At 36.3% G+C, this 20466-nt stretch overlaps 1 protein-coding gene across 1 annotated transcript in view; it reads left to right on the top strand.

Annotated features, from left to right (window-relative positions):
* Nucleotides 1-20018, top strand: part of wdb (widerborst) — a 37090-nt gene extending 17072 nt beyond the window's left edge. The window contains exons 2-10 of the mRNA XM_067110811.1: nucleotides 2908-3104; nucleotides 6377-6571; nucleotides 7723-7853; nucleotides 10121-10180; nucleotides 11840-12053; nucleotides 13302-13421; nucleotides 13576-13689; nucleotides 15602-15717; nucleotides 17680-20018. Coding sequence (XP_066966912.1) covers nucleotides 2908-3104; nucleotides 6377-6571; nucleotides 7723-7853; nucleotides 10121-10180; nucleotides 11840-12053; nucleotides 13302-13421; nucleotides 13576-13689; nucleotides 15602-15717; nucleotides 17680-17761 — 1229 coding nt within the window. The 3' untranslated portion in view covers nucleotides 17762-20018. The remainder of the gene's footprint in view (nucleotides 1-2907; nucleotides 3105-6376; nucleotides 6572-7722; nucleotides 7854-10120; nucleotides 10181-11839; nucleotides 12054-13301; nucleotides 13422-13575; nucleotides 13690-15601; nucleotides 15718-17679) is intronic.
* The last annotated feature ends 448 nt before the right edge of the window (nucleotides 20019-20466 follow it).

Raw genomic sequence — 20466 nt, 5'->3', positions numbered from 1 at the left:
GTAAGTTGGGGTGATACTGCACAGTACAGTGGAACAAGCCGATTGCCAAGATTAGGTGCATTCCTCATATTTAAAGAGTAGTTTTACTTAGAGGCTAAATATTATAAAGTTGCTTGTTTATCTTTGTAGGTTTAGGTATAAGGGCCAGTCGTCAATGATGATCACGCTGAAATTATGTAGCCGCTACGGGTTTTTCTAGTTAGCCTAGTTATCCAAGCCAGTTTGTGAACAATAATTGTTCAAAGTCATTTATTTGGAACGATTCTTAACTTCTGTTAAGGTAGCTTATATCTCTGCACCGATAGCCCAAGAGATACAAGCTATTTTGAACAGTAGGTAAGTATCCAAACAATAAATTTTGTAATGAAAATTTATATATTACCATTATTCCTCCAGTATTTTTCCAGGAAATGAAATGAGTAGACATGGCAGTTCTGTATTGCTTTGCCCTATAATATACTTTTAAAACTAAATTAAGAATGGCATAATTTCAAATTATGCTCTAAATCATTGTAATTCTTTATTTTTGTCAGCTAAAGTAAAGCTTTAGGGAAATTAATCTTCAAGCTGCACTCATAGACGGCGCAGCCTGAAAATGAAATGAATGTTCATATGTATTAAGTTGCACAGAGAAGAGTTTGTACTATGCTGCGTATTCCATAGAGTTATCTCCACTTGTACAAATCAACTACACTTGTGCAGGATACGAGAATTTTACAATTTCACTTAGTCTAAGAGGTGACATTTTAATTCCCTTAATGTTGGGTTGCTCTGAAACATGCTCCATGAAGTCTGTCATCACTAATGAGATGTGAAAACTAGTTGGTGGTCAAGTGTTTATATTGAACATGGCCCTTTGACATGAAACTTGCCTCGTAGTTAACAAACTTCTTATCAGTGAACACCATTTTGTTACGTCAGTGTAGTTTTAACATCATTTAACAAACACTCATTCTCATGGAACACACTAAAAGGCCATGAACCAGTTCAGTAACAAATAGCATATGTCTCTACAAAAGTACCCTTGAAAATATTAAAGCTATAAAGAGAGAGAGAGAGAGAGAGAGAGAGAGAGAGAGAAAAAAAGTTGAATGTACTTTTGTGTATATTGTATGTTTAGTAGTGGAGCTCTCCAAGATATATAACGCAGCCCAAGGTATATGTAAACTTTTTTCATGGTTATCACCCGACATAAAGCAAGTGAAATGTTGTATCTAAGATGACCCAACTGTCACAGGAAATGGCAAAGATACCCCAATCAGCTGAGGTGTAACTGTCGGAAGTGTAGGTGTAGTGCCCTTAAATACCATAGGTGTGTGTGTACTATCAACTGGTGTTCATTTGCAAAAAGTAATAAAAAAATAAATAATATAGTACAGTAATGTGTCGCTTTTGTCAATTACAGTATATTCCTGAGGAATGTCAAATGTTGAAAGACTCAAATAGCTTAAATGATTATTCCCTAACCATGCTGAAGACCTGTGGCCCGCAACTTAAAGTTAACCTTAGTTTTCGGTTAAGTATCTATGCGAATTCTGGAGAAGACATAATTTTCGAAAATAGAGAAATAAGCTACTTGAAAAGATTCTGACATTACTCAAGCCACCCCTGAAGTTGGATTGATGCCTACCTTAAAGATAGTTTCAGATATAAGGAATATATTTTTTACGTTACTGTTCCACCTGCTTTTCCAGACTTGTTGGAGCTAATTCTATTATAGAGGATATTGTTATAGAGTACCCTTAGTAATTGAGTGGTATTTCTGTTAAGGTTTTTTTTTTAGAGTGAAGTGTATTGAAGCTACTGTTAAGAAATAGCTTTGGGTAATGCAACTAATATATCTCTTGACTTCACTTAATCCTATCAAAAGTGGATAAAAATGAACAGTATGTAAAGTGCGGCAAATCAGAAAGTCTGTGTATGAAAAATAGTTAAAGTCTGTGTGTGAAAAATGGTTTTATCTGGTATACAAGAACCCCAGGAAAAGTAGCGTCTGTAGCAAAACGTCAGCCAGAAGGAACCTTTTGGGTAAAGGAAAGAACTGTGTAAAAGGAATGCCTCAGTATATCATGGGATGGTCTTTACAGCATTGGTCTTATTTGAATATCAGTATCCTGTTTTCAAAACAGTGCTGAGAGATGACCATGAATATGCTGTACTGTTGTTAGTGCTCATTACAAAACATCTTCATCCTCATTACAAGTGACAGAATTAAATCAGGGTGGTTGGCATAAATTCAGTCAACAGTAGATGACCAATCAAAGTGTATGCCATAGCAAAATTCTGCCAGTTTGCAAGTTATAGAGATTTTTGAGAGGTATCTGTATTAGTTTTATAAAATCCCTTATATATTTTATTTCCCTTTGCTTTCTGTTACTTCGAACACCGTATTCTTTGGCAGCTTGAATTTCAAATCAGTGGACCTGTGGACTTGTTCCATATGAATAGGGTTCCTCTTTTGAATGATACAGTAAATTGATGAAAACATTTTCTGTACATGTATCTTGTAGGTGTGTATATATATGCGCATGTGCATAGTTATTTACATGTGCAGTGTATATATGAATGGATAAAAACAAATCTTTGAAACAACCTTAAGAATGTAAGAATATTGACGCAATTGTTTGGGTCAGACCAGTATTTATTATTTATGGTGATAGTAACTGAGTTCTCATGTTTGTATTAATTACACATTTTGATTTAGAGTAAAAAAAAAAAAATAGATTCTGTAAGTATGAGATACAGGGTGCTTCGCATATGGATTCGGTGTTCTGTAAATATCTCTTGTGTAGGAGGTACGTTTCTGCCTCCTAGTGGTAGAAGTTCCTCCGAAACAAATATGTAAAGCTTTGCATGTTAAATGTAAAACCATCATTTTAACTCACACAACTACCTCGATGATTTCAGATGTACCAGGGTCAGAGCAAGAAGATCTCTTCCTTCGGAAGCTCCGACAATGCTGTGTCGGCTTCGATTTCCTTGACCCTGTGGCCGACTTGAAGGGAAAGGAGATGAAACGTAGCACTCTCAATGAACTTGTCGATTATATAACAGCTGGTCGTGGAGTCCTTACTGAACCAGTCTACCCGGAGATTATCCGAATGGTATGTTATTGTTAGATTCTGTCGTAATGAGATAATGAGTGCAGGAGTTCTCAGATGCAATTCAGCAAGCTTATTTACATTTTATTTTCTGCTAGTAATTTATCCTACTCTACATTTAGATAAAAAATATAATTGTGGGAAGGAGTGCTTTCAAAAGAAAATAACAAAAGTACTAGCATGAATTTAGTTTATTTCACAAAATACACAGAAAGTTAAACTATTAAAATACAGGATTCAATTATTAGATTTTCATAAACGATATTAATATTTGTATGTCAACAGATGCAAAATAAGGTAGAAATGAGTCAGGTTGCAGTGTGGTTTTAGCAGATGGTTTTTGGTTCTTATCCCAGAAGACATATTTGGAAGCTCATCTTTTAGCTAGAATGAGAATTGAGCATTTACTCTTCTTTTTCTTCCTCTCTGCTTAATCCGTAGTTGGGGTCACAGTTGTCAGTGAGACATTTCCATCTTTCTGTCTTTTGTCCTCTTTTTGTCTATTTTTGTGCGAGCCTCCTGCAGCCATATCTATCTTGAATAGTTCGTTTCGTAATTGGTTTTGGCAGATGTTCTATAGACAGATGCCCTTCTTGACTCGAACCCTCCATATTTATTTGGGCTTGAAACAGGCACAGAGCTGGGCTGGATTATCTCTCTCTCTCTCTCTCTCTCTCTCTCTCTCTCTCTCTCTCTCTCTCTCTCTCTCTCTCTCTCTCTCTCTCTCTCATGTGGCTAGGTTAGTTTAGCATTTATGATATGAGCATAAAAAGAATGAAAAGCTGAGTATGACCACAAAACCATACTGTATAGAGGACGTTAAACAGAATTTTTTAATTAATTGTATGAGTACTTAATATTGCCATCATCATCATCAGTGCTACTGGTCTTATAACAACAGAGACATATGCGTATCTGGGACTCCAAACTTTATGCAATTTTTGGAACAAGCATTTTTCAAAAAGTACCAGAGTTCCCCATCATTGCTAGTTATCCAGGAAGTAAAATGAGTGAGCCGTCGATTCCCACTAGAAGAACCCTGTTTAGAGAATGTTTTCAAGTTGGGAAAGCTTAAGTAGTTGCTCGCAACCTATGAGTTAACGTAGATGTAAATACATATTAATTTTAAACAGGTATTCCAGGTAGGGGGGTAGTGCTCTCAGTTGGTGCACTGTAGGCATTTCTTAAGGTTCTTTGCAGCGTCCCTTCGACCCCTTAGCTACAACCTCTTTCACCCTTTTTACTGGACCTCCGTTCATATTCCCTTTTTTCCATCTGACTCTCCACCCTCTCAAATAATTGTTTCTTAGTGCAACTGTGAGGTTTTCCTCTGCTTACACCTTTCAAACCTTTCTGAGTATTTCCCTTTCAGCACTGAATGACCTCATAGGTCCCAGTGCTTGGCCTCTGGCCTATTTTCTATATTCCAAGTAAACAGGTATTAAATATGTCAGAGAATGTTTTAAATGGTTTAGCAGTAGTGGAAGGTAAAGCAATAAATTGATAATTGGAGTAGATATTGGTAGGAATGTTATTTCTTTACCTTGACTGATTTGTTTTAATGAATTGTGATGTGCTAAATATAAAAGAATGCAAGATTGAAAGTCTGGAGGCCTGGCTGTAACAACACATACTTCATAAAGGAAAAGGCCTGAATGTTCCGATTGCTAGCATATCTGTGAGAGCATGAGAATCAGTGTCGCAGGGGTGTGGCACCTCAAAACAGTGCCAAATGAGATGAGGATCAGGAGCAGCCAATATTAGTCCTCCCACCCAGTAAAACTTTCGTGTCATTATTCACATCAATAAGTCCAAGGGAGTGCAAATACAGTATGACTGTATTAACCTATGCACTGCAATGTCTAGGCTACCCCAAAACCCTAGTCAGATTTTGGCTAGCCTATGAGAATGTAAAATCCTAGTATAACATTGGGCAGCTTAAGAAAACTTCAACCCAAAAATTTTACAAAACAGAGATAAGCATTTTTCATGGTGTCTCTTAATGTAAGTGAATAATATGCACAAAATAAGAAAAATATGATAATTTAACAAGTCTCATTTAAGAACTTCAATATAGTACTGCCCAGATATTGTATTAATGATGAAGTTATCCAAAGGTATTGTGTTGTGTGTTATGTATGTGTATATGCATTAATGGTTGCTGTGTATGTGCAGATGTATCAAGAGTAAACTATATTACCAGCAGTGTTGAATGTTACATCTTGACTAGAATCCCCTGTTATTTACATTTCCAACGAGTATTATTCTTTATGTACAGTACAGTACAAAACATCAAGTGTATTGCATACGTTATGTACTGTACCATATATAGCATACAATTCACCATAGAATACCGATTGAAAAATATCTCGCCCCTTTCTACCCCCTCCCCCTTCTGACCAATAAGCCAAGCAGCACACAACATTCTCATTGAGCCAGTCGGTGTACATGCAGTGTGTGGGTAAATTTACCTGGCTGGGCAGAGGTTTTTTTTTTTTTTTTCTTTCTCTCCACTCCCAACCATACAGTTTGAGCTTTGCTCCACACTGGGCACACTTTCAGTTGAGTGCTACACCTGTTTGTACAAAAAGGTATAACATTTAACTGCGCTGAAGTTGTAGTCACAAACAATTCAAGTGATGGAAGGATTATTGCAGTAGTTTTTTCCACCATGGAATGAAAATGCTCGACTTATTTAAAGTATTGGTTTTATTCTGGTGTATCTGCCCCAGCAATTTTGCAATTGCGTCGTTCCTCTTATCAGATGCCTTTTGTTATTTTACAATTACCCTTTTTTTAGGATTTTGTGGTAGTTTAATGTGAAGCTCACTTTCTATAGATTGTCTGTGACCTGTAAATACATTTTGATACATTTTGTAAGATATGACTTTGATGATGTTTGCTCAAACAGTGGGATTTCAAAAGGAACAGGAGAAAAAATAGTTTATAATGGTAGTTTCTCAGATGCATGATCATCCAATGATTGTGTTTTCATAAAGGCCAATGTGAGCTTTGCAATGCAATTGAGAACCATAAAAATTGCATTTGATTATATACCTCATGATTGTTATTAGAGTACAAACTATCATCCTTTTATGTATGAATATTCATTAGGGGCGAGCTAGAGTCTGTTATTGATAAATTGGTTCTGCAATTTTAGGTCAATACTGTGTGACCACCAGATTTATTGTTGATTGAAGGTATATAAAATATAGGCTATCATCTTTATTTTATTTAACTTTGCCTTTTTTCATGGTTAATTTTCTTTCTTCTAGATTGCTTGTAATTTGTTTCGTACACTTCCTCCTTCGGACAACCCTGACTTTGACCCTGAGGAAGATGATCCAACGTTAGAGGCTTCGTGGCCACACCTACAGCTGGTGTACGAGTTCTTCCTCCGCTTCTTAGAAAGTCCAGACTTCCAGCCAGCCATTGGCAAGAGAGTAATAGATCAGAAATTTGTTTTACAAGTAAGTAGTAGTAGACTTGGAAATGTTATATTACATTGTTAAACTAGGGAGATTGTAAGATTTTCATGCTTTTATTGGAGTAAACTAACAGTTGCCTAACTAGAGCCTATTATGTGGTCTCTTAAAAGGGAACTCATCAAAGAATTGCTTAGGTCAAGATCATATTTAGTTGATAACAATGCCTCAAACGTTTTTGCTTGAGTCCCAAGTAATAACAATTTGCAGTTCGAACCCCATTTCTTTTTAAACTTCTCATAACTTATATGATCTATGTATTTTTGTTGGTTTTGTACTTGCTATAGCATTTATGCATTCTTTCAGTTTCCACTTCTTACTGAACTTGGATTTTCTTATTTTTCTCATGTTTGGCTGAGTATGGCTTGTTTTGCCAGCCTCTTACACACACATAAGACAAATTGAAGGACAGTAGAAGGAAAGAATAGCATGGACTACTATGAGCAAATAGATTCGCGTGCATGCAGTTACCCTTCCGTCATAATGGCCGCTTCTTTGGTTCATATCCAAAGATCCATATTCATATTCATAAATTTAGACATTGGCTCTTCAAAGGAAGGGTTGTTAAGTATTTCATGTAATATAATAGTATTTTAGAAAGCTAACATTGCATTGAATATACCATTGTCTTAGAAGTAGGTCCCTCCTTTTCCTCCCCACTGACTGTATGCAAACTAATTTTTGCCTGGGAAAGTAAACCAACTAGAAGCAGGCAAGGGATTTTATTCATTCCCACTCTTTGGTTATTACTGTATACCTCTCTGAAATCATGAGTGCATTTTAATGAAAAAATCTTAGAGTCGGTCTGTCCTTCAAAGATAACAAAGTTGTGAGCTTTGTATATATAATGGTTTTCATTTTTCAAAAACTTTTATGAAGAAATTTTTTTGAAATTAAGATATGTAGTCATACCTGGTTACAATGTCACTCCTTAGAGAGCCAAGAATTGTACCTTGCTGCTCTGGTAGTGCATAAAGAACTGATGCTTGTGACAGTTTAGAAGGTTCAAGATGATTAAAGTGTTTTAAATTATTTTGATTAAGTAAATATTTAGTATTTCTAAAATTCCTCAACTTAATTACTGCTCCATTTTCTATTTCTAAAACTCCGTAACTAACTTACTCTTCCATTTTCAGCTATTGGAATTGTTTGACAGTGAAGATCCAAGGGAAAGAGATTTCCTGAAAACTGTTCTGCACAGGATATATGGAAAATTCTTGGGACTTAGAGCATTTATCAGAAAACAGATAAACAATATTTTCCTTAGGTAAGATTTTCTTTTTACACTTTTGCTATTTGGGAAATTATATCAGTGTTATAATGTGTGGTATTGGTTACAGTGGCTTAGAACCCTCACTAATATGAGGAGGAGGAGAATTGAAGCTTCTGGCTCTGTAATGCAACAGAATCAGGTTCTGTTATGCAACAAAATCAGGAAGTAAAATACTTTTGTTATACAAAATTTGCAGATACAAGCAGCCCCCGGTTAATGGCGATCCGGCTTTGCAGTGCTTGTCTAGCGGCGAAAATCGGCAATTTCCGGCACCGAAAATCACCAACTTCCGCTTATCGGTGCCGATAATTGGGTATTGGCACTGATAAGCCCCAAAAATCGACAAAAAAGCGAAGAAAATCGCCAATTTTCGGTTAGTGGCGATTTTCGGTGATCGTCACACCCTCAGAACAGAATCCCCGCCGATAACCGGGGACTGCCTGTATACGTAATGGAAAATTTGTCTCAAAATTCTCTTAGACAAAGATATTCAAAAGAGAAGGACCTTTTCTCTTCATTTAGCTAATGTACCTTACTTTTTAGGTTAGTCAGGACTTGCTCACCAGTCATCTTCAGTCCACCCTGGAGTTAATTATGACACTTTGGAGTGTTATTATCTGTGATTGTCAACTCATCATTTTGACTTTTTGTTTTTTCTTAACGGTCGTTGTGAACATGCCACAAGAAATTCCAAGTATTCTACTTTTACATACTACCAGAAGTAGGGTCATAGTCAAAGAGTAATTTCAGATAGAGCAAAGTGAAATATTGCTAATTACAGCACTGAGCTCAGACAGACAGGACTAGTAAAGGTTTTGTGAATGAGAGGGATAATAGTGAAGTAAATCTGTTTTGAATATGTCAGATTCATAGATCTGATTCTCCACTGTCTGGGTCAACTACTCGACCTCCTTCAAGGGCCCACGTAGCTCTTGCTCACCTTATTTGTGTCATGCCTCTTTCCAGCCAACTTTAACTTGTTTTTTTGGGACTGATGTACACCACAGAGGGTTTGCATACTCTCTCAGATAATTTCTTTTGGAGAGATCTTCAGCTGTGTCTGCTAGTCTCATATATTGTCCATTCCTCCAATCCTTTTCAAGGGTCTTTAATTACTGCAGTTGTGACTTGACTTTCTCTGGCAAGCTCAGGATTTTAGCACATTCTCTTTTTTAAGTGGTAGCTGCAGCAGCATTTGTGACAACCCTTAGGGTGTTGGGTATCCCCACCCAACCCTCGCCTCAAGAGGTTATTTTACATCTGGAGCTGATCTTCTAGGCTTGACTCCCTGCCTTCTCCATGTAGGCATCCCTCCTCCTCCTCCTCCTCCTGCTGTCAAATTTAACCGTGAGAGCTCTCTGTTATAATTAGAGCAAGCTTTTGACCTTGGCAGGTTTCTTTCATGTGATTTTATCTGTGGATGTGGTGCAGATATGTGGATCTTTCACGTGATTTTATCTATGCATATGGCACAGATACAAGGATAATTCTCATCAGGTTGTGTCGTTGTTGCAGATCTGCGTCACAGATCAAGTGGTACTATTATTCATCCTCTTCCTCTTTGTGACACGAACCCTTATCCCTAATTAATGTTATCTTAACACAACTGGAGAATTCCTGTTTACTATAAGAACATCCCCGTAGGGTGGTAGTACTGTCAGTGCGGTGCACTATAGGCATTACTTAAGGTTCTTTGCAGCGTGCCTTCGGCCCCTAGCTGCAACCCCTTTAATTTCTTTTACTGCACCTCCTTTCATATTCTCTTTCTTCCACCTTACTTTCCACCCTCTCTCTCAACAGTTGATTCATAGTGCAACTGCAAGGCTTTCCTCCTGTTACACCTTTCAAACCATTTATTGTCAATTTCCGTTTCAGTGCTGAATGACCTCATAGGTCCCAGTGCTTGGCCTTTGACCTAAATTCTATATGCAATTCATCAACTCTATGAACATTGATTTAGCATGACAGTGAATAGGATTTTATCCATCCTTTGAAAAATCTGAAGTGAGCTTCTGATATAGCTGACAAAGTCATTTTTTGTTTGTTGCATCTTCACCTCCTGAACTTCTAATTTAGTTATTTGAAAAACTGGAAATGAACCAGTTCCATTGTCTGTAGACATTGAGAAATTGTATTAAGGAATTAATGATAAGCACTTTTACTGTACAGTGTATCTGATCTATGAAAGTTGTCTGCATATGATTTTGTTCTAGGTGGGGAAGATTTTAAGTACATTATATATATTTTTTTGTACTTTCCAGATTTGTGTATGAAACGGAACACTTCAATGGTGTAGGGGAATTATTAGAAATTTTGGGAAGGTAAGTCTAAGGCATATTTCCATTGACTATTCCCACCGAAGATGAGTTTTATTTTGACATATATTTTGTGTTAGGATTTTAGTTGTGCACTGTATTTCTGTTAGTGTCCATTACTTGAATTATTCAGAGTTGAATGAATACTTTATTACATATTTTTTGACATACCTCACCTGTAAGTTGCATACCTACTTTGAGTATGTACTGTAATTGGAATTTAATTTTTTACTGGGATGCTCAGTTGGAGTTTCAGTTAGCCATTATTGGCCATTGTGTTGTATTGTGAATAGATTTAACTTAGAAACTGACTGATCCATAGATTTGATCATATCTCTAAATTTATGACCAATTATTATGTACATTTGGTCATGATAATTTGACTCAAGTTTTTAAAATTTCATCCTGACTGATTTTTGTTATCAGGAACTTAGTTTCAATGACAGGTTTTGAAGAAACAATTTAAAATCTGAAACTTTTATGAAGACTATTTTTTATTAGGTTGAATATTTTATGTCAGTCATTGATTTAAAATGTTTTAGTGGGGGCACCATTCTTGGAATCCCTATGTATTCTTGAAATGTCAAAAAACTTTTGGAGGTGGGGAATTTTGTAAACACAGTATTGGGTCCAAGAGAAGTTGGTATGAATGTTCCAATATCAGTCAAATCTTTACCATGTTTGCATTAATTATGCTAGATATCTGATTTGAATAATCAAGTGGTAATAATAAAGAGAAACGAGTAACAGCCTAATATATCCCTAGATTATGTATGTATTCTCTCTGTCATGCTCTTGGTTTTTATATTGGTAGGCACTTTGCAGTGATTAGTGGGTCTTCTTGTACTTGGGACCCACTTTAAGCCATGGTGGAGGGTGTGAAGCTAAGGTTGGAAGTAGGATAAAAGCAGACTGGAGGAAATGGAGGAGGTGGCAGCAGTTTGGATGAGAAAAAAATGCCAAAGAAACTGAAAACAAAGATGTATTATACTGTAATCAGACCAGAGGTGATGTTAGGTTCAGAAACATGGGCATTAAGGAAGGAGGAGCAGAAGTTGGGGTGAACAGAATGAGGATGCTGAGGGTTTTTGGGAGAGCTGGCTGCAGTAGAGGCTGGAAAATGAAGACTAGTGATGTGGTGGTAAAGATTACTTATATGATGGAGTTGAGATTGAGATGGTATGGGCATCTGGTAAGGGTGAGTGAGGTCGAAGGAGTGAAAAGGCATTGGATGGAACCTGTTAGGGATAGAAGGTCAAGAGGGAGGCAGATAATTAGATGGTGTGATAAAGTGAAGGATGATTTGGAGAAGGGTTTCATAGAGGAGGAGGATGTTGATAGAGGTAATTGAAGAAATGCAGTAAAGCAACCAGCTCCTTTGCTTAGGGATAGCAGTGATTATGAAGAAAAATATTCTTCTAAGTGATAGTTTACTCACTTAAATTAAGCAGTTTTAGGTAAAAAATTTAAAAATAACTGTTCTTTGAAATTTGCAAATCATTTCAGCTGTCATGTGAGGTTAGATTAGCTCAGGCTAAGATATGGTGGTCCTCTTTAGTTGCTGAAATGATGTTTGGTTGGCATGAATAGAAATATCAGAATTCTAACAGCGCAGAGAATTTCAGTTCTTGTATTCCTGGTTTTTAATACTCTTTTCTTTTTCAGTATAATCAATGGGTTTGCTCTGCCACTCAAGGCTGAGCATAAACAATTTTTAATTAAGGTGCTGATACCACTGCACAAAGTCAAGTGTTTAAGTCTGTACCATGCACAGCTGGCCTATTGTGTGGTACAGTTCTTAGAAAAAGACCCCACACTCACTGAGCCTGTGATCAAGGGCCTACTCAAGTTCTGGCCCAAAACCTGTAGTCAGAAAGAGGCAAGTCATATTCACTTTTTTTGCAGTTGGGAATAATGAGTCTGTATGAAGAAAGTGAGATAAGATTTTCATACACCCAGGACTGTATTACTTGATCTTGTTTTAGGAAATGTATTTGTTCTAGTAAATTGGCCGTGATTTTGTGGTAATAATGTAGAAAACAATGGAACAACATCTTTTATTGAGCTGCTATTATTAGATTATTTCTTTCACTTGGTTGGCCGCTATTAGTAGATATCGCTAGTTTTCAATGGCTTTTGTCTTTTTGATATCCCCAATGACAATTAATGAGAGCTTTGAAGTAACTTTTTTTTTTCCACTTGTATATTGACTGGTGAAATATCGAGGAGAAAATAGGTCTCCCTTTTTACCAAAATGTATGGGTATTAATTTCCCTAACTTGCTTTTTCAATAATTACTGCTCATAAACCATTTTTATTTTGTAAAATGATTTTGACTTCAAAATCATCCTTATGAACCATGTCCTATGTTTAGGGGATATGTTTTATTTGCTGTGTTTTGCATCTTGTACTTGGCGGGTAAAATTTTAAAGTTATGTATTTATAAGAAGAATATCCTTCATGCTGCTTTTTTCTTTATTCTCTCTTAAACTTCCAGTTTTGTTCAAAGATTTGGAAGTATTTTAGTTTTTAGATAATATGGTTTTAGTTCATAGGTCACATGGTTAGGTTCAAGGTTGCACAGGTTTTTCGCAGAAGTTTGTGTGTGTCATGATACCAGTGTCATAAAGGGGTACTGAATTTGAATTTGTTGCTTCAATATTGCTAGACATTTAACCCTTTTCCAGGAGGGATGAGTCAAACAGAACGTTATTTTTTCTTGATAATTGCATGTATGGCAGTGTGTGTGGGTCTGCAGGTTTTTGTTGTTTTAGTGTCACCCATATTTCAGTGTTGCTCCAGTGATATGTTGCTTATGCAAAAAAAATTTTTTAACAAGTAATGTTTGGATGACTGGTCAGTTTTCTAGCCACAGACTGTATTTCATTTTAAGTAGACATTTCCTGTAAACAATATATATATTTTTTTTTTTTAGGAATTTTTGCCTATTTTTTTTTTAGATTTTTTATTAGAAAAATTTGCTATTAGACAGGCAAAACTGTTACTTTCAGATAGCAATTTTATATTTTTACCAGTATGTGTGGTTCATGATTGATGGTGAACACTTGGAAGTTTATATCCAGGAGGGAAATTGAGGCATAGTATTAATGCTTGTCTTTGATTTCAGGTTATGTTTTTAGGAGAAATAGAAGAAATTCTTGATGTTATAGAGCCTTCGCAATTCGTGAAAATTCAGGAGCCCTTATTTAAGCAAATAGCAAAATGTGTTTCCAGTCCTCATTTCCAGGTAGGAACCCACTGAAAATTTGTCTCCAGGTGCTTCTGGTAAGTAATGTGTATGAATAACATTATTGAAATCATGCCAACATTTATATAAGTGTGCTAAGTAAAGTGTTTTCATAATCGACTGTGTAGGCCTGATGGTATTTTGTGTTTTACAGGTTGCAGAGAGAGCGTTATATTTCTGGAATAATGAGTACATCATGAGCCTCATAGAAGAAAATTCTAATGTTATTTTACCTATTATGTTCCCGGCACTGTACAGAATAAGTAAAGTAAGTGCAATGCTGAATTAATTGTGTTTAAAGGAACTCGTGTACGTTCAAAAATAATTTCAGAATTGTGAGTGTAAATTTTACTCTTTCTATCTTTTTACCTTTATATTCAATTTTTTTTTTTTTTTTTTTCCTAAGGAAGACTGAAGCCATTACCTGGCACTTCCTTGTAACAGTTAAGGTATCTTAGTTAAACTGTCATTATATTTTTACCAGTCTTGTCATTCAAAATAGAAAGTAAAATTGCACCTCACAGACTTGACAACATTACATCTCAATTATATAGTAACTCCATATGGGGGTAGTGCTGTCAGTGCGCCTCACAGGGTGCACTGTAGACATTACTAAAGGTTCTTTGCAGCACCCCTTCGACCCTTAGCTGCAACCCCTTTCGTTCCTTTTACTGTACTTTCATTCATTCTGTCAATCTTCCAGCTTGCTGTCCACTGTCTCCTAACAATTATTTCATAGCGCAAATGTGAGGTTTTCCTCCTGTTCCACCTTTGTAACCTTTTACTCTCAATTTTCCTTCCAGCGCTTGGCCTTTCACCTAAACTCTATATTCCATTCCATTCCAATTATATAGTAATCACAGATATTTTTTAAATTATTGCTAATGAAATAAAGACTATATAAAATTTTTATTTAATATTAAGTTAGCGTGAAAAAAATTTATTTCAAACATTTACAATTGAAACAAAGCTATTGTAGTCATACATGATTTCAAATTCCATCATTTTCATCTTTACAGGAGTTTTTCTTAATAATGAGAGAAATGATAGCCACTTTGTGTGTTGGTTTACGCCAGTTTACTTTTGCCAACAACATTGTCAGAGTAATTATTGCTTGTCTATAGGTATTTAGGATCATTGTTTGGGGAATACTTTAGTTTTAGGTATTGTTTATATTAGTATTAAGGAGAATGTATACTTAAATAAAAAGGCTGTGAAAAAGTTGAAGTGTCAACAGCTTTTTTGTATTTCTGTGATAGCACTATTAATGACATTCTTGGGTGTGTATTGGGGGTGTAGGTTGTTTGTAAGGTGATTAAATATAGTTAAGTTACATTTTGACTTAATTCGCATGGTTTGGAGACAGTTACTGACGTGGGAGGTATGCCTGCACTTAAACCTATCCTACATTTGTGAGATCCACAAATGTAGTCTAATCATAAGTATTGGGTGTGTGTGTGTGTGATGATTAATTTTTGTGTTAAAGATTAAATATGTTACATGGAAAATATTGTTCTAGTTCATGACATTCAAGGGTATTTTGGGTTTCTCATAATTGTGCCAAATCAGTTATTCCTATAAAGCTTTACAAAAGTGGACTGTAAATGATGGGCAGAAATCTAGCTAAACCTCTCAAATCTTTGTTATACATAGTGCAAAGTGTACATGTGTATTTATAGTAAGGCCTTGCTAATCCATCATGTAATTGGCAAAAGTGAGCTTGTGAATGCTTTGACCATTACTTAAGCCTACGTCCATGGTCCTCGTAACATTTTTGTTAGCTTTGCCCATTTTGCTAATATCTGAGTGAATTAAATATATTGTTCTATTCTGCTTTGTTATTCTTTGTTATTGATTGTGAAAGTAAAAACAGGAGAAAATAAAGTAATTGAATTGTAACTGTTTGGAAGGTTTTTATTAATAAATTGATATTATTGAAGGGTAACAGTGGAGTTTAGGGCTGTTTTGTCATTGAAATGTTTCCTTTTAAATTCTGTACCAGGAATATATACAGTATTTTTTTTTTATTAAAACTGCACATTGTTGTACTTTAAACTACTGGTGGACAAGAAATATAATATTCTCAGGCCAACATCCATACATTTAATGTATAGCACTAACATTTGTAATTTTTTATTGTTTTAACTTATGAAAGACTGAATTGTTGGTTCGTTTTCCAGGAACATTGGAATCAGACAATTGTTGCGCTAGTCTATAATGTGCTCAAAACATTTATGGAAATGAACAGCAAGTTATTTGATGAACTCACGGCTTCATATAAAGCGGAGAGGCAACGGTAAGTTTTAACGTTAATTTATACTGTCAGGTTTCGTTTTTGTTATTCTATACATTAAAAAGTCTCAAACTGGTTACCCTACTAGAACATATTATACTTCCAGTACATCAAGAAAGGGATTTCTTGTTAGATTCAGAAAGAAAATATATGTGATTTCAGATGTGTTATGACACACTAGAATTGGGATGTAGCTTGAATTGCCTGCTTTCACTCACTTCTCTTACACACTGGGGATAAACCCTTACCTGCCTACTTCAGTTTTATTTCAGTATCTTAAGTGATGAATCTTTATTTAAACTCTGGCCATCAGTTTTTGTATTCATTTGTTATCTTATCCATTTACTTGTTTTGTGTAATTCTTCACCCATTTCTCTGTCCTTTATCTGGCTGTTGTTACCATAGCATCTTGTTTGTAGAAAGTATGCATCTTTTGTGTCCTGGCCATCAGTTGCCTGATAGTTCTCAAAGGTAAGTCCCAAGGAGACTTTATTAGTGTTCAGAAATAAATTCATCCAAATTAAAGAACTGTCCATTTAGAAGAGCTTAACTATTAAAATTTTTACTAAAATTTGGGATATTCATTAAAGGAGAAGTTCTTTCCTTTCTCTGACTAAAATTTGGGATATTCATTAAAGGAGTTCTTTCCTTTCTCTTCAATCTTTCACACTTTTTGACCGAAATCCCATTTTGTCCAAGCCCTTGTTTTGTGCCTAGTCTTCAAGATTTGGGAGCCTATGCAAACACATTTTCCCAGTTTGCAACTATACTCTCTCTCTCTCTCTCTCTCTCTCTCTCTCTCTCTCTCTCTCTCTCTCTCTCTCTCTCTCTCTCTCTCTCTCTCTCTCTCTCTCTCACAACATTATAACATTTGTAAGCCTTCTCAAGCTCTCAACCCCTCTTCTCTCAGGTATTTCCTCATTTGTGATGAAAGATTACCTCTAAACTCCAGCTGTGCAATGTAGCCGTTTGTCTCAATCTCATCAGTTTTCATTTGTTATCAACCATGTCTGCGCTGCATAGAAAAACATTTGTCTTTATACTCGCGTGAAAATGTTTGCCTATGTTTATTAATGCATCACTTTTCTTTTCCAGTTGTTTAACTGTCTCATTCCAATTTCCTTAATCTGTTGCTGCTCCCTTACTGCCCGTCAGTATGAGTTCTCATGTTAAAACCTACCCTTTGAAATTGTAACAGTTATAAGAAAAGTAAGTTTAACTCTGTATGCAAGCAGTAGGGCAAACTTGCAATGAGCTATCAGGAAGCTTTAAACAATTTGCAGTATTGAAAATAAAATTTTTTTCTTGGGATTAAGTAAGTGCCAACATATGCAGTGTATCTTTTTGAGAAATGCTAGCAATATCATAGACACTGTCACCAGTGGTAACATTGTCTCTAAAGTTGTACAAAATCATCCAGCTGGCACCAGAAGATTTATCCTAATGTTAAGACTGAAGGTTTGTTCCGCGTATGAACAAATGATAGATTTTCACCCGCTCTGTTCTTCTAACACTGGAAGGTGCATCTGTCTTGGAATTAGCATGGTCTGTGAAGATCATAAAGTTTCCTCGAGGAGGAAGATTGATATGTTAAAGAGACTGATTCCAGATGTTCCGTAACCATTAAATCAGTTTTGAAGAGGTGACTGAGTCATTTGTTATCTTCACAGGGCACTCACCCCAGTTAGACTGGTAGGTGAGAAGAGGCCGAAGAGAACAGATGAAAAGTACAAGGGTGAATGAAAGAGAACTGAGGCTGAAAGGATGTTGTACAGAGCCTTTAGCACCATTTACAGTGTTGCAGGACACAACATGAGTGGTACTGACCTACAAGGCTTAGTTATGTAGAATTAGATAAACTCTACATACTTGAGAAACTTTTCTCATTGGGAAGGCCATATATAAGAGAAAAAGGGGGGAGAAAGTAGCACATACAGTAACTGAGAATATTTGTAACCTTTTCAGGGAGAAGAAACGTGAACGAGAACGAGACGAATTATGGAAGAAGCTTCAAGCATTAGAGCTGAACCACCAGCAACAGAAGTAGTGATATACCACATTATAGATATAGCGCAAATCCTTGGAAGATTGGCCGTGATGTGCCGTTATAACAGTTAAGTGTAGGGTTCAGATTCCCTTCACACACACTCTTGGTGTCATATAGGCCTGAGGCTGGGACCTTGGCATAACCATCAAGAAGCCCACACTTGCATAAAGGACAGAACTCAATATAGTTTTGAATGTATTCTGGTCATAAAACTGAAGCCATATGCATAGCTGTGCAAATTTTGAGTCCTGTTGTAGACGTGTATGTTAATGAAGTGTTAATGCCCTGGTTGAATACAGGGCAGAGCTGCCCTTTCAACAGCAGAAAAAAGGGTATAAGTAATAGCAATCTAGGCTATTTGTCTATTATGTATGTAATATGTATTATATGGTAGCCCATATAAAGTGATGATGACCTTTGTAATTATTACTTCATAGGAGCGAATGTATCAAGCGTGTGTGGTGTGGGAGGAATGATGAAAGGTGCTGTCTGGCCTGGAATAGGGTACCAAGAAGAAGAAGAAAAATAAAATAAAACAGATTGGCCTGTATATGTCCCAAGAGACAAGAAGAAGGATAACCATCTCACTCCTCCCATTTGGGAGTTGTGTTTAAGCTCACCATGTCCTCTCTTGGATTTGGTTCATATTAAATTATTTGTTTTTTTATTTGTATAGTTATTGGGCCTAATTCTGGGTTATGATTTTCTTTACTGGACTTTTTAAATATAATATAGATAGGCCAATTGTTGTGTTTTGGAGAGGTCTTTTAATATTGAACTGATCAGCAGGTTGTTCAGGTCACAAAAATGAATTTGTGATGGTAGTTTCCTTTGCATTAGTTAGCTGATAGTGTATGTCATTGCCCAAGTTTGATTCATGCAAAAACCACATTATGTCTCCTCTGTCAAGGTAGTCATCCTTTCCTCTCATTATTGTACATAGGTTGAGAGTCTGTGTGCACCAAATCTTAATGATAAATATGATGATACTACTACTATAACTATTAATAGCAAATACGTTGTGGCCCAAAAGTATAGAGTCACCAGGGAAAAAGAGCAAAAGATACAGGACTTGGTCATGATTTGGCAATGTCTAGTCATCCCCATGTGTGTGTGTGTGTGTGAGAACTTGGGGCAATGAGGACTCACCATTTTGTAGTATAGTTTATGTGGATGATGATTTCACTTGCTTCTTGTTGTCCCTTGTGTTGCTATAGCTGATCAGCTGGTTGGGGGCAGCTTTGGTGCCACTGTTCCTGGGGCTGGACACTATATGTGTACAACAAGTTGCTCAACCTCACTGATAGTGCTTCAATTGCTGAACCATATCAACCTTCTCCATTTCCTCTTCCTCTTCCTACTCCTCTCCATTTTTTAGGAAGTGCATTTTTTCCTCAGTGGGAGTTGTGCTCCCACCATTGATTTATGCAACCAGTACCAGTGTTTAGTGGAAGGGGCGTGCAAAGGCTCAAACAACAAATGGAACTTACTTTGGCTGGCCTATGTGAAGGAACCCATATTGTGTGTTTTAATTGGTGCAATAGTGTGACTCATCCATAGCTGCTGGTGCCCCCTCTCCTACGGGGACTCTGTGCTGTGCAGGTGGTGTCTTGTGCAGATGCCCTATGCTTGAAGATGAATCCAAGAAGGTCATCATCTGTATCCCAGAGGAAAATAGTGTTGGGCACAACCAGATGAAGTCATCACCATAAGTGGGGGCACCCCCAATCCAAGCCTCCCCAGTACCATTGATATGCTGCTTTTTCACTTTTTTATTTTATTTATTTTTTCATTCTTTCAATTTTTCTGAAATATAGTATGTTCGTGTTACCTTAGTGACTTAAGCTGGTGAAAACTGTATCACTGAATATTGTGATTTAGCAAACAAGCAGGAGTTTGATAGCTAATAATATGGAGCTCTATTCACGTAAGCATGACGAGAGAGAGAGAGAGAATTGCAAATCTTACGGCAAGTTTAGTATTGCTAACAGTTTTAAAATAGATGTTTGATGTCTTGACAAAATTTGTTTTTATTGTTCTTTTTTCACATTTCACATCACCTCTATATGTATTGTTTACATTTGAACATATTATGAATGAATAGCTTGTCATATATAAATATATATATATAAATATACATATATAAAAAATAAGCAAGGAGACCGTTTAAGCGAGCAGTGTTATTTTAACCTTAGAGTATTCTAAGCTACCGTATATTGTAAAATACCTGTGCAGAAATATAATTGGAATAATTTTACCCAGGAACTTTTATTTTTAAGTAGCTCTCAATACTTGACATCCAAAGGCACTACAATGGGGCATTGACACTTGTGAACAATCTCTGAGGGAGGCTGCAGGCATGATTCAGCAGACCAGATAGATAAGGGTATAACGACACGTGTTGATGTTCCTGTTGGGCATGAAGGCACCTGCACAAATCAACCCATGTACTGTATTTTCAGTAAAGCTTGTATACAGTGTACAGTCTACCGTTATATGTAATATTGGGGATAATATTAATGGAGGGATGTGACGAGATCATTGATAAAGAAATTTGTGTGACACTGCTGGGATGTGTGGACACTGTATGTATGTGCACACACTTGATATAGACTAGCCTTTGCCACATGCTTTACTTCTGCCTTGTATGTTTGTAAATTTAACTGTACATGTACATACACCTGAAGCAGAGTAGGGTGTGAGTG

The sequence above is a fragment of the Macrobrachium rosenbergii genome, chromosome 10 (genome assembly GCF_040412425.1).
Source record: "Macrobrachium rosenbergii isolate ZJJX-2024 chromosome 10, ASM4041242v1, whole genome shotgun sequence".
Classification (NCBI taxonomy): domain Eukaryota; kingdom Metazoa; phylum Arthropoda; class Malacostraca; order Decapoda; family Palaemonidae; genus Macrobrachium; species Macrobrachium rosenbergii.
Note: the sequence above shows the minus strand (reverse complement) of the source record. Positions and strands in the feature narration are given on the sequence as shown.